This window comes from Pholis gunnellus (assembly GCF_910591455.1).
Source record: "Pholis gunnellus genome assembly, chromosome: 18".
NCBI classification, from domain to species: Eukaryota; Metazoa; Chordata; class Actinopteri; order Perciformes; family Pholidae; genus Pholis; species Pholis gunnellus.
This window is the reverse complement of record NC_136545.1, coordinates 16130846-16147785: the sequence shown is the minus strand read 5'-3', so window position 1 is coordinate 16147785 and position 16940 is coordinate 16130846. Positions and strand designations below refer to the sequence as shown.

At 44.8% G+C, this 16940-nt stretch overlaps 1 protein-coding gene across 1 annotated transcript; it reads right to left on the bottom strand.

Moving 5' to 3' along the window:
- Positions 1-118: 118 nt before the first annotated feature.
- Positions 119-15619, bottom strand: camsap1a (calmodulin regulated spectrin-associated protein 1a; the record flags this gene model as incomplete). The annotated part of the gene is made up of 19 exons (XM_079178561.1): positions 119-409; positions 573-691; positions 1298-1419; positions 1511-1598; positions 1882-1944; positions 2089-2297; positions 3054-3190; positions 3290-5702; positions 5818-5899; positions 6302-6387; positions 6637-6766; positions 6999-7095; positions 7204-7343; positions 7556-7697; positions 8633-8665; positions 9312-9392; positions 9477-9638; positions 10487-10749; positions 15433-15619. 19 exons carry the CDS (start codon positions 15617-15619, stop codon positions 119-121), a joined length of 4845 nt encoding a protein of 1614 aa, XP_079034687.1.
- Positions 15620-16940: the final 1321 nt, after the last annotated feature.

Below are 16940 nucleotides of genomic sequence, written 5' to 3'. Positions count from 1 at the left end.
ACCCTTCTGTCAGACACACGTCAGTCACATGATCACATGTCCACCATCTCAGAGATTATTGGGTCCTGCCCAACAGTAGTAGATAGAACAGAAACCACACACACAAGTGTCCTCGTTCTCACTTCCTCCGTGCACTGCCCGGTCTCTTGACATGCCAGAGTTGATTGTGGATGGTCAGGGCGTCCACGCTGACCGACACTGACTTGGCGGGGATGACGTTGAACTGCTTGCGGTCCGAGCTGTATTTGAAGAGCTTGTCGATCATCTTGCGTCCGATAGCGCGCGGCCCCGTGCCCGTGAACTTGATGATCTCCTCTGTGTCCGGTAAGAACGAGTAAATGCCACGGAACTGGCACCCACCGTCGCGGAAGAGGATGATCAGGTGATTGGACTCGCACTTTTCCAGCTCCTGCGTTCGGTGAGACGGAGGCAAAATACAATTTCACGAATATGGCAAAAATACGGAGGAAAAATGAACTGTGCGAATAATAGATTAAAAAAAAATAACTTCTTTACATATTCAAAATAAATAATCACCATCGATAAATACATTTCAAAGTGATCACACTGACCTCCAGAATAACGTTCTTCTGGGTCTCATTAACCTTTCCAGCCAGACAGCAGTGAGCAATGGCATTGATGATGATTGGCTTGTTGGACTTGGAGCTCGGCTCCTTGAAGAGTTTTGGACCTTTAACAAAGAAAACATAACAATAACATTAAATAGGGTAAATGCATAAGCGAGAAGTTGATGTTGAACACACCTGTTGATGTGTGCAGAATAAATGCAGAATAATGAATCAAAACGGCATGTTTGTGAAGGTTCTGTGGTTATAATAACAGCCTGGTGCTGGCTGCACAAAATGTAACCATGTGGATCTGTTGTTGTGGCTTGACAACAGGCAACATCACTGTGCGCTGTGCTGGCTCTCTGTATAAATACTCATCTTGTGCCCAATTTACCAAAACATTGGAAGGATTTAGTTCAATTGTGGCCACAAATTGCGAACTTGTTCACAAGAATCAAAACGTGGGAACACTTTAATTAAATTGAGGTAACGAATTCTATCTCATGCTTCCAAATTAGTAAATTGCGGCTTCAATTTATAAATGTTTTTCTTTTTATGGCTACTCCCAGGCTACGTAGGTTTACTACAGATAAGATTAGACGGATATTGTCTTCATATTTATCAGAAAGACATGAGTGGTATCAAAATTCTCATCTAACTCTCAGCAAGAACAAAGCAACAAAAGTTAAGTTAGTTTAAAATATATATTTTTCTACATGTTTGCTCACCGTTGTACTCGGTCGAAGTGATGGAAGAGGCTATAGAGCCGTTCTCCCAGTCCCTCTCCATGTTCCTGCTCGACGCCCTGCTCAGCATCGGGAAGGACTCCATGGAGCACACAGATCCAGCCCTGGAAAGCACACTTATAGGTCAAGCTTGGATACACAAGATGGGGAAGAGGATATCTCCTCCGTCCTTACACACAACACAGGAAGTCTCACCTCTGAGACTCCGCCCCTCCAGAGATGACGCTGTCTGCCTCAGTCGCCAAAGAGAGCGTTGATCCTCGATGACTGCCGCTCAGATCACCTGAAAATGATGGAGACGGAAGGATTTAGTACCAGTTACTTTAGGCTCTTTCCACACCTGGTCTACTGTGTATATGATAACAGTTTACAACCCTGTGATTCAAACACGGGACAGAATCTGCACAAATGGATCCCAAATTAGTCAAGATCCGATATTCTAAAAAGACTGACGGATGAGTGTAAAATACATAGCTGACTCTTCAAGGGTTTATCACGTCAAGTATTTTTGTGGGCCGTGTATGTATATTGATATCAGATCATGCAGAGCAGGTTAGAAGGTTCACCTTCCCTGCAGCCTGCTGCTGAGCCCTGGGCTTTGATCAACATGGACTTCTTCAGAGAATCACCTGCATAACACACATTTACACACTCAAGAGGACGACAACGAATGTACACAAGCCTATCAGCATCTAGACAAAAACACCGCTCTAAGGCGACACGGAGCACTACACAAATATACACGCTGTTTAGGGTACTAATCGTCTTCTCACGTGTGGTGGATCCTTTGGAGAGGCTGTTGGACTCTACGCGGTGCAGGGATTTAGGTCTGCTCCTGCGGGATTTAGTGCGTGGGCGAGGCTTGACGAGACCTTGCTCCTCCATCAACGCTTCCTGCTTCCTCTGCAGGTATTCCTGCTTGATTATCTCTCGTCTCGCCTTCTCCTCCTCCTTGCGAACACGGTCCTCTTCTGCCTTGCGCCTTGAGGTTAAGACAGGCAGAATTTAACTGCATGACAAAGAGACACCCACACATATCTGCAGGCTTCAGCCCTATTCACACGGGACTAGTATTGCCTGGTGACCTCTAGCAAATTGTAATAATTGCAGAGCTCGTCTGTGATCTTAATCCCCCGAATGTGCCAGGTCTGTATTTTGTCTAATAAAAATTTCACAGCAAATTACCTACCAAATCTGCCAAACACAGGTCATGTGGTAATAGTGGATTTTTGTTAATCAGCATCTCTGTGATTTGTGAGTCGTATCTTTTTTTTGTTGTTGCAAGGAACCCAGTCAGAATTATGGAGGCTGAGTTGGCAATTTTAAATACAATTTTGACAGTATTATTGGTGCAATTTCAGGAGGCTCCTCTCCCTACACAGCATGGAGACGAGTGCTGTATAGTTTGTTTTTTACATTTGAAACTTCTATTAAAGTTTTCCAATGAAGCTTTAAATGTCTGTCAACATATTTTAAGATGTTATCACCCTAAGAAAATGGAGAAAATTAGATGTAGTGTTATTATGGTTGTATAAATGTAATTTATAGTGCCGTTAAGACTGCTGCTAGACCGCCCCGTTAATACAGGTGTGTGCGGGAGGTTTTGACCGCAGTGAAATGTTGTTTTCGCAAAGCTTAACACCAACAAATATGGATTGTTAACTGAGACAATTACAGACGCTTTTAATATCACTTTTAATACATTTCTAAGCTGTGAGTGTGTGAAACGAAACCCTACCTGGTCTCATCACGTTTGAGCTCACTCTCGACTTCGTGATGCTGTTTGCGTAGTCTCGCCTCTTCAGCTTTGCGTTGCAGCTTGAGGAGGAAGGCAGCGCGACGTTTCGCCATTTCATCCTCTGGTTTCTCGTCATCCTGGAAGATAAAAAAAAATAAGAATGATTGAAGTTAGTGATTGTGCTTCCCGGGAGATACTCTTGATATTCCAAAAGTTAAGACACCCGATAATCTTACCTTGAAGAAGAAACCTATCACATTCTTCTGCTCGCCTTCTGCTGTGCAGTCTGTAACGTCCGCACTGCCATCCACCAGTGGATCCTTAAGCACTGATAGGTCCACCTCGATCAGTTGACCCTTGACCCTTGTATTCTCATCTCCACCAACAGCATCTTTCCCTGAGTTGGAAATTGTGTTCTCCTCATGTTCTGCAGCCCGCGAGGGAGACTTCAATGTACCGTCAAAGAAGCACCCGGTTCCCTCTCCACCCTCTTGGTCGGGGTCATCCGAGACTCTGAAGGTGGCGTTTCTCTGAATGCTTCTCTCTGGTCTGAAGCTCTCAACAATACTCCTCTCCTGGAATCTACCAGAATTTTCTCTGCCCTCCAGAGATTGAGCACACGACTTGATAGAAGCCATCTTGCTGTTCTCTTTACTTTGTGTTTGCTCCGAGGCCTTGCTGCGTTGCTGCGAGCTAAGCTTGGGAGGACGTCGAGCGGGGGCAGTGTTGCTGCCACCGATGTCTACAAAGTGAACTGCAAAAGCTCTGGGGTCCGAGGTAGAAGATGTTGAGTGTGTTGTTGAGTTGGGGGTCGTGCTAGCGCTTGATTCAGCACGTTCTGGAGGTGACACCACACGCTTCATCGGAGGTTCCGGAGGTGACACCGCGCGCTTCATCGGCAGCTCTGGAGGTGACACCACGCGCTTCATCGGCAGCTCTGGAGGTGACACCACGCGCTTCATCAGCAGGTTTTGCTGAAAAGACAGCTGCATCATCTGCTGCTGGATGGAACTAATAGCTTCATTGAGAAGATCTATGGAGTGGGAACACTCGTTCAAGTCCGGTTCAGCCACATTATCCTGGGACAGCTTGTTGTTCCTGTTCATCTGGCCTCCCTCTGTTTGACCTGCCTTTGCCTGCACCTTCAGAGCATCAAGACAGGAGTCATCCCTACATGACTGGGTCTTTATTTTACTCCTGTCAGTTAGCTCTGAGGATTGCTGCGAGTGTCTCAGAGGCAGGGGAAGCGTGTCACTCTTCCCTCCACCCTTCTTTACGATGTTCAAGAACGCAGCTTTCCCTAGCTTTAGCCGCTGCCGTGCTGATAGGGTCTCCATCTTCTTCTTCTGATACTCGATGGCTCGTCTTTGCTCTTCCAGCTGCATGTGAAGTTGCAGCAGCTCTGAAGGCACTACTGGGGAGCTCACCGCCAAATTCTTCCCCAAAACAGAACTAGGCTCCTTTCCGAGCCAGCTAGAGGCGCCGTCACTCCTCACTTGCCAGGGGGAGCCGGGGGCAACCTCAGAACCATCTGGTGTGGTCTTCTGAGAGCTGCTGGTGCTTGAGAATCCGTCACGGAGGCCAAGTTTAAGGAGCTTTCTCTCTGCAAAGCTGGTCATCTTGACACTGGTGCTGCATGAAGCGCTGCAGCTGCTCGCCCACGATATGGTGCTGAGGCAAGGGCTTGAGCGTCCACTGCCGCCTTCCTTATCGTCCCGCTCACTAACCTTCGAGTCTTCTCTCAGTTTGGCTGACTCACCCTCACCCTCCGCAAATTCACACACCTCTCCGTCCTCTAAGAATTGTCCCTTTCCTCTCCTCACGACTTCTTTAGACAGCTCCATCTGATCGTCGTCCTCGTCGTCTTCCTCGAGGTCTGCGATGTCCGAGTCAGAGTCGTGCCCTATTTCAAACGCGGTGGAGGAAGAAGTGTGGCAGTCTGTCTCTCCGGACAAATGAAGGAAAAAGCCTGGGGACTGCTTCTTCTCAGACTGAGAGATGCCTGCCGACCCCTCTGTGGGTGGCCTGAGAGAGCTGGGGACTGACTCTGCCACAGGTATGGGCGTAAAGGTACTTCTGTTTAACTCCGCCGCAGGGGCTTTCCTCTGCGAGGTGCTTGGGACATTAATGGCTGCTTTCCTTGCAGCCGCCGTCGCTTTACAGCGACTCTCACCACTCTCCTCCTCCTTGTTCAGGCTGATGCTCTTCTCTTTGGCTGGCTTAGGGACGGTAGGCATCAAAGGCTCCAGATAGTAGCTGTCCGCCGGGTGGTCCAGAGGAAAGGGACCCACGTCAAGGCGGGGAGGGCAACGAGTATTGGAAACCCTTGAGGTGGATGCTGCACTTGGGATTTCCAGCTCATCCTGCTCCATGTCACTACTAAGTCGACATCGAGAAAATGCAGAAGGGTGGATTACAGCAACAAGTTCCTCCTCTTCTATTTCCTCCTCCTCATCCTCGATGCGCATGTGACTAAGCAGGCTTTGACCACTTAGCCTGTGCTGAGGCAGTTGAGGAACCAGCATGTGTTTGGGGGTCATTATATTGGAGGCCAGGCTGTCTTTGCTGATGGAGCGAGCGAGGCTAATGCTGTCTGCGTCGTCCTCCAGGGGACAATGCAAGGCGTAGGGCACCGGCTGGGATAAAGGCCTGGACAGGGCGAGAGGGATAAATACGATTTGTGTCAGCCAAGTTTCCTGAATCACGGAACAACATTCGTCTGCTACACCTGTTCCTGCTGATACGTTGCAATCACACTGCTCACCTCTGCCTCCTCTCCGGCCAGGCCAGTATTGAGCCCTGATGCTGCCCATCACGTGTCAGAGAGTTGGACCTATTTCTCAGCCCTGTACGAAGAAAATATGATCAATACAACAACAAGGACTTCTCAAGCATGCAACATTAATTGTGGATGATTTTAATCATCTACACTTGGGAAATTAACTCTCTAGGCTGAAGATAAAACTGACTCCGAAGGATCTGATATTAAAGTATACTTTTTTTTAATCTTACACTAAATATCACAGTGAAATACATTAACAATGAGTACAACAAGCTAATCAAGTACCTTGTTTTTTGTAAGAAGTGGATATTCAAATAAGAAACACAGCTTAGGTACATTTCCCCTTCAAAAAACAATCAGACCATTCGTCCTGCTCTCTATCTTGCTTCTCTCTTCTCTCTTCTTTGTTTGTGACTTGAGGCCGCAAACTGCATTGGAGCCTGAGTATATATTAGTTTCATATTACCTGAAGTGCTCTCCTCAGTCATTTTCTGTTGTCTTTGTCTCAGCGGCAGTAAAGAGTGAGATGGGCTGAGGGAGCCTGGTTTACTGCTGAAAGGAAAAGACAGAGAGGTTTGGGTTTTAATATTAAATCTGTTAATGTAGCGGGATTATATTATTAAAATATTTGGGTGCTACCATAGGTTAATTACGGAGGCATTTATAATACTGCAGGTAAACTGCTGCTGTAAATGTATTGTGGGAATGGCCAATAAAATACAGAACATTAATCAGTAAACCTGTGACTTGAAAGTAAAACTGTGTGTGATGTTACTGGAAAACATAGTTTGTGGATATTACCTGAGGTCGGGACTCGGGGAAGATGTGGTCAAGATGTCAGCAGAGTTTGATGATGTCAGGAAACTACGTTTGGTGACGTTGGAGATGGGAATATGTGATCGGGAAGTCTTGGGCTGCAGAAGCAATCTCACTACACAAATAATGAAGGGGATATCAGCCATTACAAGAGATCCTACAACATAATGCGCCATTGTTTACAAGAGCCACTAGTTTGATTAATAACAATCAAAATCAGAAATACTTTTGATTGGTATTAATTGGAACATTACAGTTGCAAATGTATGCATCAAACACACACAACAGACAACCACAGCGTAAATAAGTGAATAACTGTTTGTTAGAAGGTAGAAAGTGTGTTGTACCATCTCTGATTTCATGAAGGTCCCTGGGCTGCACAAAGTCTGGCTTCACGATCTCAAACCACCAGAAGAGCTCAGCAATGAAGACCATGACGTTGTTCTGCAAGACACAACGATCACGTTCAGGGTCAATACGGTACAAAGAGACGACAATGTCGTCGCCACCTGTTGTATAACCTTCTGGTCGTGAAGTGTTTTCAGGGCTCACCTTTAGTACCGGCGGAGAATTCAACATGTCCTCGGGCTTCAGATAGAAACATTTGTTCAGGTATTCATGAGAAAACTCTTGTAGTAGCTGGATGTTGTACATACTGTCTGCTATGGAGGGGACCTCCTTCAGACAGATATCTGCATAGAACGGGACAACAATGGTCAATGCACTCTGTAATAGTGAAGTGGTAGATCAAGACCGTTTGAAACCTACTTCTTAAGGAATATGTTTGGCATTTTGGAAAATACACATTTGCTCAGTTGCCCGAGAGTTGGATGAGAAGATCAATACCCCTCCCTCATATTTGTATACTATACTGGTATCGATCTACAGTCCAATGTTACTGCACCTTCCAGTCGAATGAGTTCTGGGCAATAGAAGTGGACCACAGCCAGCAGAGCTGTGCCGTCACACACGTCCTTCAACAGGTCGTCCAACAGAGGGAAGTGCTGAAGTGCTCGACCCGACAGGTGATCTCTGCGGTAACGCACCTACACAGGAGGAGAGGGCACGAGTTTAAACAAAGTACACACATGTATCTAATCAGGAAACTGAGTCACATGCTCACACACACAAACACAACATTTCTCACTTTGTAAATGACTCTCTGGCTCTCTTTAAAACTCTGGAGAGTAGGTATCTGTAAGTGACATCCGGTGCTTGATGACCTTAAATTATCTTTCATCAGATTAGATCATGTGAAGCTTTGCAAAGTCTTTCAGAGAATCATGTGCATCTGACCTGTCAGGTGGTCCAATAAGGACTTAGGTAAGGATGTTAATCATTTTCAGGTGTAATAATATAACTGAGACCAGGGGGGGGGTTTTAGTAGTTGAGTGATATGATTCATGACAAAAAAAGGGAAAAGCAATCACGGACAGGATGCAATAAACAAAAGGGTTAATGGTGAGTACGTTACCAGGTGAGAGAACTCCACAGGCTCCAATAAGCAGCTGGCCAGAGCATGCAATATATCAGGCTGGTGAGGGAAGAAAGAAATGATTGGGAGGAAGTTAATGAAATGAAATGAGGCAAGCCGTGACTGGATGAGTGGACTCCAGACAGGTTGCCTTATGGCAACAGTTGGTTAGAACTGCCCGGGTTTTCACTTCACTTTGCCGGATAAAAACCAAACAGAAAGTGTAGAAATGTACCGTGGTGTGTGGATGTTTTGAGGGAGGGGAGGTGATGAATGTGAGAGCTGAATACTGAAGGCACTGCTTAAGGGTTTGATGCAAAGTAAAGCGAAGTGTCTCATGAGCTTGCTGTTTCTTCCTTTGCCACCAAGGGGCACTGTGTCATCTTCACTGTTAACAACGTTGTATTTATACATCGCTGCATTGGCTCCTTTTGACACTGAAACACACACACATCTCAGACAGACATTCAAACACTCACACAAGAGAAGGCTAGCGGTTAAACTTACAGGTACAAGCTTCCAGTACCATTTGGAGGGAGACTAGTATCCAAGAGGCAGGAAAGGGGAGGAAGTTTGGGGAGACACAAACAGGAAGAGCAGCAGACAAGTCAAGGGTCATATACAATGACAACAAATCAGAGTATCTGATCTTAAAGACAACTGGAAAGGGTTAGGCAGAAAAAGGGGAAACTACTGGAAGTATTGTAATTAAATATGAATACACAGACATAACAAATGCTCCTTACAACTTCAAAATCATCATGTTTTTTAAGTTTTCTTCGGTATCAAAGTAATCCAGTGAGAGTTGCCTATACATGCAAATTTGGCATGCTTTTATTGGTGCCAATTTGGCAAAATGTATATAATATTTAGCCAAAAACACAGTGCTCAAGTTGTAGCCCACAGCTATGCCATGGCATGTTGTGTTTCAATCTGTGATCAGAAGGTGATATGAGGTTTTCATTAGATCTCAATGCAGGCAAGATCCAATGATTAAACCTCCACACGAGAGTTAATGCACCCAGTGAGGAAAGGACGCATGCGTATAAAACCTCAGCCAGACGGACAATAAACAAAGGCAACAACATTACCAAAGAAAGACACTATTCAACACAGAGGAAGCTTTTTTCTTTCTGAAGCAGTGCGAGAAAGAGACAAAGTGACAGACACACGCACAAGCTGTTACCTTCTGGTGACTGGGCGACTCCAGCAAATGTTGCTTCATTTTCATCTCTTTTTCGATGATCTCCCTCATCTTTACGTTCACCTGTAAACGACGAAAAAGGGTACCGCGGGTCAACACAGATAGAAGAAAGCTCAAATGTCCAACACCCATGCCTGAGTTCTTCACCTTGTTGATCCAAAAGACCATCGCGTCTTCCAGGTCAAAGGGCAAGTCCTTGGAGGCACTGAAGTTGGAGAAACGCTTGACGCTGGACACCACCTTCTCTATGCTGATCATCTCCACTATGTAGGCCATCATCAGGGCATCGATGAGGTGGACGTGGGAGATCTGGAAGAATAAGAGGCTTTTAGTGGTACATACGTGGGCTTTTCTGTGAAGAAACACTTTTACGATCGCAAGAGGTGAGAGATGCTCCCGTCACTGAGTTGCCATGGAAACAGGGCAGAGCGGCTCTCACTGGAAACGTGCGGAGTTCAAACGGATGTTTTGTCGTTTGCTGCAAGAAGGCCAGCGGTGAGCTGAAGCTGGACAAACGGGAAAATGTGTGTGTTTTGCTGGAAGCCTGGCAATGGATTTATATAAAAGGGTCATTTCATTCGACGTCTCAAACAAAGAATCTATTTCATGTAAAGACGGTCTCGGAAGAGTCTCTTCTGTGTCTCCACCTATATGAGCCTCTGTCTACTTTCACATACACTGCCTTTTGTGTTTTCACACCTGAGAGCGGGTTTATAACAAATACAAAATGTTGAGCAATTGATTCATTTGGCGTCATGAATATTTCAGTTAAACACTCCAAAAAAAAACATCCACTGGTGCATTATTTATTCCAATACTGTTGGCTCACATGCGGCTCTGGAAAGCAAAGTCACATTAGCTTGTTGTCAGTCCACTAGGTTACACTACTGCAGAGAATCTAAGCTGATTGACACAACAGTGAACATGTTGTGACCTATTAATGATCTAACAATCAGTTTTATATGGCAAATGTGTTCGTAAACTATTACACATCCAGCATAAAGGATTTATTCAGAGTTGTGTGTCTGATCACCTGATGACCGTGAGTCCAATATTCACTCTCCTTTAAGCTTTGTTTGGTCTCCTCTATCTCTTGAGGGGAATTTCTGTCTCTTTAGCTGTAGTTCTACAACCAGACATGAGGTTAAGCTACCCACCATCTTGATGGGAGTCGAGCAGAGGTCCAGATCAGAGACGGGCGTGTTGTCTGTCTCCAGGACATAGATGCCTTTCCTGGACAGGGCCTGGATGACGGACTGGTGGCTTTGGAGTGAGGCGGCCTGCTCGGCGTGCAGGATGAGCCCACACACCCGGCAGTAGAGCTCCCCGGACAGCAGCAGGCGGATGATGGGGGGCTTGATGTGTTCCTGCTCATACTGGTCGGTATAGAAGGGGTTCCGCAGGTCTGTAGGGATGTGATCTGGTAAGAATGACGAGCACACATTAAAGAAATGTTAGCCGGGGACTTTCTTTTAGTCACAAATCACACCGTGCATCCACACTATCTTTGTACACACACACACGTGTCCGTCAATGCCTCACCATGTTACGCAACAGAGAGTCTCCCAGGACTCAGACTTTTAAGGTATTAGACTGTCTAATAAGAAACCAATGCAAGAGGAGAGCACTGAGACGAAGTCAATGGTCAAACAGCATGACCAGCAGCCCTGAAGGCCCATAGGTGGACCCACAGGCTTTATTAAGCCAATGAGCTAACAGGACTTAGTGGTGATACTTAAGCTGGTGGTGTTGTCCCAGCGGGGTATCTTCATGCTCATGGACACAGACATGGGGCAGCTATTTTTATTTGCCTTAATCCAGATTTAAGGCCTGAAGCACACACGAAATTTGGCTTCCAGCACTTTCTAGGTAGACTTAGGCCGGAATCAACAGGGAGACTGTTTGTCTGATAGAGTTGGCAACTAGTGTTGTAATGCATATGATGAGGATAAGTGCAAGAAACGGTCACAGATTGTCATTTGTACACAGAGTAAACAAACAAGATATGTGACATGATAAATAGTGACCTTTAAAGGTGCTGATAGGCAGATTATTCTTAACCTTTGGTCAGAGCCATGCCAGCTTTCTCCCCCTGCATTTCGTCTTTATGCTAAGCTAGGCTAACCGCCTTCTGGCACTATAGCTTCATAGCTAATGCACAGCCGTGAAAGTGGTATCAATGTCCTCAACTCTTAGCAAACCACGTGGGCAACCACACAATATACTGGCAGCATCCATTACATTGTGCTGAGCTACTCTCTAGTTCAACTGTGGCCTTCCATGAAAACTCATGTTATAATGCATTATGGTCACTTTGTATACATTCACCAATGGTTTCACTTTGAAAATAAGTGGTTTAGAAAACTGGAGTCATGTTGAATCCCCGTCTGATCGTCTCACTGACAGTGTTGCTGTTGTGTCTCTCGCAAGTCTCAAGATCTTGGCAATGACACTCGTGAATTAAAGTGCATCTTGGATAATAAGAAAATAAGGCCGAGGCTTTTAAAATACCCACATTTAAAAAGAGGATAAGTGATGATACTTGGATCAATATTCAACCACTTAACAACAGCATCTTTTCTCATTTAGTTTCACTTAGAAGCCAGCTGACTGAGGCGAACAGGTGAAATAAGACATCCATCAGTGGAAAAAACACACACACACACACACACACACACACACACACACAGCAGGCTCTGATCAGAGCTACAGCACACACTGTGAAAACCATAGCTGTGTCTTTTACAACAGACTGCTTGCTTGGCACAGTCTCTACCTACAGTATCTCTCTCACTCTGCTGCCATATGGGCTTGAGAATCCTCATTATACATCCATCCAGGTCTGTCTTGATTTGTCTCGTTTGTGTTTCTCTCAACGAGAGCAAATCTTGCATGTCTTTCCAAAAACACATCTCTCTTCACCCTGGCCACTTCCTCAGCCTCAGCTGTCCCAGAATGCCCAATCATCTTCCATGTTTGAAGGTGGGGGCTGGGTTGCAGTTTCATCCCATCACCAGGGCCTGCTCATTGAATCGTTTTATGGTCCCTGGCATCAGTAGGTCTGTGTGTGTGTGTGTGTGTGTGTGTGTGTGTGTGTGTGTGTGTGTGTGTGCGTGCGTGAGAGTGTGAGTGGGTTGGGGAATTGGAGGAGGAGGAGAAGCAACTGTCCTAATCCTAGATGCTAATACTCCTTAGATATTTATCATCCACCTGATCCAAGCGTTTAAGCCCACCCTGGTGTGCGTGTGTGTGTGTGTGTGTGTGTATGGGGAGGGTTGAATCCAGAGGAGGGGGTGCAGGGAAAGCCTTTGTTCCTATTCTTTCACACACACAAGGTCAGATTAATCAGCAGAGATCTTGCTGACAGTCAGGGCAGGGCAGGGCTGTCAGGCTGTGGGCTCTGCAGGGGAAAGCCACTATTCTCTGCTATGAGAAGGCTTTAATAGAGAATCCTCTTGAAGACAGTGTGTTGGGGAAACACAGCCTCTAAGCCAACGCACCCAGTAGACACACTTATAAGTCTGACCTTGCAGGGGAAAAAACAAAAAGGCTGGTGTATGCAGCCAATCCGTCATGTTCTTTAGTTTAATGAAGCTCCTACTTTTGGTGTGTAGCTCTTGAACAAGCATTCAGTTATGAAACGTCATCATACTCATGATGTAGTTTTCATGTTTGATTTAATGGTATTTTATTGCTTTGTTTATGTACAAAAATACCACTGGCCAATATATAAATCTCAGATTTTTTCAACATAACACACACTCTTACATACACGTATTAATATACAGTAAATAAACAAACAATGCATGTATTTTTGGGGTGTGCTGGATGACCATTATAAAAACTGTCACGAGTCTCAACAAAAAGGCTGCGTTGGACAAAGACACACGCCCTCAGGTCCAATCCCATTAACCACTTAAACATGTGACTGGCTATGCTGACTTTTGCACACGCAGACAACACAGTCCTCCCAGCACCGCTGTGTCGGTTGGTTTGCACTCTAATCTGATAAAGACTGTTTTGGTTCCTCTGACCTCCACACTGACTATCAATGACCAGAGACTGTATCACAGTGAACAAACAGACACGCTGTGCATCAACACAACATATCGTTTCAAAAACAGTGAAACGCCGCTGATACGTTTTGGGCTGTTTAGTGTAGATATTGAGAGAGCGAGAGAGAGCGCCACTGTGTGTGATAAAAGAAGTTAAATTTGTGTTGGTGGCAAGAAATCAGTCTCCTATATGAAATGTCTCTGGCACAATCTGATGCCAGGATGGGGCCAATCAGATTAAGGGAAGAAGGAAGCTTGAAGGGGGGGGAAAGGTGATGGTTTGGTGTTTATTATGGGCACCGGATCTCTGCCCTGTTGGGTAACAGGGAGGTAAGGCTTTAACCAGCAAGACAGAGCTCACGATACTTCCAACGTTGGCACTAAGCTTAAAAATGCTGCAGCTGTTAGGAGAGTAGTGCGATATCAATCACGATAATATGGTGCAATGCCGGGTGTGTGTGTGTGTCAGATTTTATAATCTTTAATTTATATTCTAATGCCATCCTCCCTGATCAGATGCTATGAACCTCACTACACATTACGAGCTTTAAGTTTGAGGGTTTTGTTTCCCTCTTAGAATCACTTTACTGAGTCATCCACTGCAAGGCAGTGAACACTTACACTATGTCTGGCTCATAAAATGAATATGATGATGTAGAGTTTTCCATTTGTCTCTGTGTCTCCTTCCAAATGCCTCATCGTCATGCTGATAAAATAAAATCACGGAGACGAGTAGGCTCGCAGGAACAGCACAGCTGATCTCCTGCTCACACTTCATAGAGAGCAATCAGCCAGTGACACAAAAACCCACATTCAAGGAGTCACTTCCAGACATTTACTTGCAGCCATGAAGAGCAATCCTTTTGAATGTTTAAGGAGACCTCGTCAGAGCTGGGGAGGCTAGTGACCCGTGGATAAAAGACTTTGGCTGATCGTGAGATGCCGGTCTAGGTCTTCACTCACTAACATGAAGGTCTGGACTCTAGCTATGCTGCTGTCTCTTTCTCAGGACGTTTGTTTACATTTTTTACAAAGAAAAGAAGCAGACAACAAAGCAAATGACAATCTAAATGATACTCAACAACTTTGTGACAACGTATAAATCTAATTACTATCACTTAGTAAATCATACACGTCCCAAGACAAGATGCGTTAACTTATAGGTGGCTTTCTGCCTCGGTTAAACAATGTTCTTGTTGCTTTAAACTCTGGATAGGCCTTTAGTATACCAGCTAGTAATACTAATACTCTGCTATAAGCTTATTTTCATATCAATTCATCTGCTAATTGCTGTCTCGACTCATTGATGTCAGGGAAGAAAAGCCAGTCACGATTTCCTAAAACCAGATGTCTTTTTTTTTATCCAAAACCTCAAAACATTCAGTTTACAATCACACTTTTGTTTTGTTTTAGTTTGACTAATCATATTTGACTAATCCTTTCAGGTCTAAGTGTAACCGCCGTCTCTCCCTCCCCATGTTTACCGTCTGCTTCTTCCCTTTAAACTCTCTATAATAAAAGCAAAATACTACAAAAACAACATATATATATCTGACACCATTTCTAAATTCTCTCATGCAGTTGTACTGTATCCATGCATGACGGCATTATGTAATGTACTCCTCTTTTCATTGATACCAGGCCTGTAGTATATCAGCTTATAATACAAGTGCTGTGATATAATAGCCAGGCTCTTTGATAAAGATATAGATATAGCTTGTTAAACATGCTGTTGTTATCTTGTGTATACAGGCGTGCTTGTTTGTTTTGGTTGCTCTTCATGATAGCATGTTAGAAAAGGAATTGGTGCAATCAATCCAGCTCACTTAACATAATTTAAATCCAGCTAATTATTCATGCAGCTACAGAACTGAGTCGATAGAGGCTATATACCATGTGCAGGTGCTGATATTCTTTGTAGATAAGGAAACCACTCCTGTGCTACTAAACAAGCCAAATGCAAAGCAGATTACTTTGCTCCAATAAATAAATAAACAAAAGCATAATGGAACTAACATGACTCAAAGTCTCAACAGAGGAAGCCTTACCTATACCATAAGCTTTGGCAAACAACCAGCGGAGATTTGCGTCTATTTTGGCTCTTGCAGAGTCGTAGAGCTCCGGCGGTACGACCTGAGTCTCCATGCCTCCTCCTCCACCCGCATCATCTGCTGCTGCTGCTGCTGCTGCTCTCCTCCAGGTGCTGTCCCTGCCAGCACTCACCTCCACATCCATCCTGCACGGAGGGAACACAAAAGCATGATGGCCAGGAGTAGCATTACATCACTGGCATGAAGAACAACAAGCAGGGCCCTGTGGCCTCACTGGCAGCACCTGCTCCACTGATGAAGACAATGATGATGATGATGATGAAATACTACATAGACTCACATTGTTTAAGGTGGTGGTAGCAGGATTCCTACGCCACAGACATATGTATTTTTAAATGCCAGGGGGGATAAAAAAAACACCATTTCTCTGCACCTTGTTCCAGCTGGTGATGTGTTTGGCTGGAGTGTAATAAAAGCATCACTTCTGGACATAAATTATAAATGCTTTTGTGTTTATCTACCAGATATTAAAGACAACAATAGGATTTTTCGACGGCAGCTGTGTTTTTCTAGCTCGGTCCTGTCGAGGTTGGACTAAAAGGTTGACCAGTGAATGACACCAACCTAGCATCATTAAGTTAAAAGCTAGGTTAGCTATAGCTAAACTGCGCACACACACACACACACACACACACACACTGAGACATCTATGCAGACAAACACAACAAAAGACCCACCTTTAAGAGCGCATTGGGTTTGCTCTCTGCAGCTTTGTGTTTGAGAGGTGGTTGTTAAAACGCCGACATGCTGGCCTGGCTTCAGCTAGCGGTGAAATAACAAGAGGACTCCTCCCTGCAGGGAGACACAAATCTCCGGCCTCTCAGGATAAAGCCGCGGCTGGCGGCTGATGGTCGTTAATCCAATAATAAAAAATCTGTTTGGCAAACATCCGGGAGTCTGTTTTCGAGGAAATTATTAATGTCCAAACGCCGGCTGTTTCATATTAAGGCTGTCATCGCTTGTGAGAGAGGACGAGCGGATCTAACGGTGTTGTAGGAGCCTGTCTCTATGGGGACGACTGTTACCCTCTGCACACCTGTTCACCTGCAGGGGGCGCTGTGTGTCTGTACTGGGACAGAGAGCACTGGTGTGCTATTGATCTGACTGGTTGTGTGTGACAGACTACTGGTGATACTGCAATACTGGCTGTGAGTATTGTACTTGCACCATAAAGTCCATGAAGGACATGGAGCCCAAAAGTGTTTAGTATTAAATGAACAAAGAAGACACTTCGAAAGAAAGAAGTGAATATTCATATGAATGCATTGATTCAAGATTAAAGAACAAATTAATTCAATCATAATTTACTCAAACTCGAATCATGGCAATGTATACTCAAATTTCATTTGTTTATTTCTACGTCTGTTTAACTTAATAATGATGTTTTTCAAAATAAAAGTGTTCCTCTTTCCCCCCAACATTTCACCACTGAAATACAGGCACTG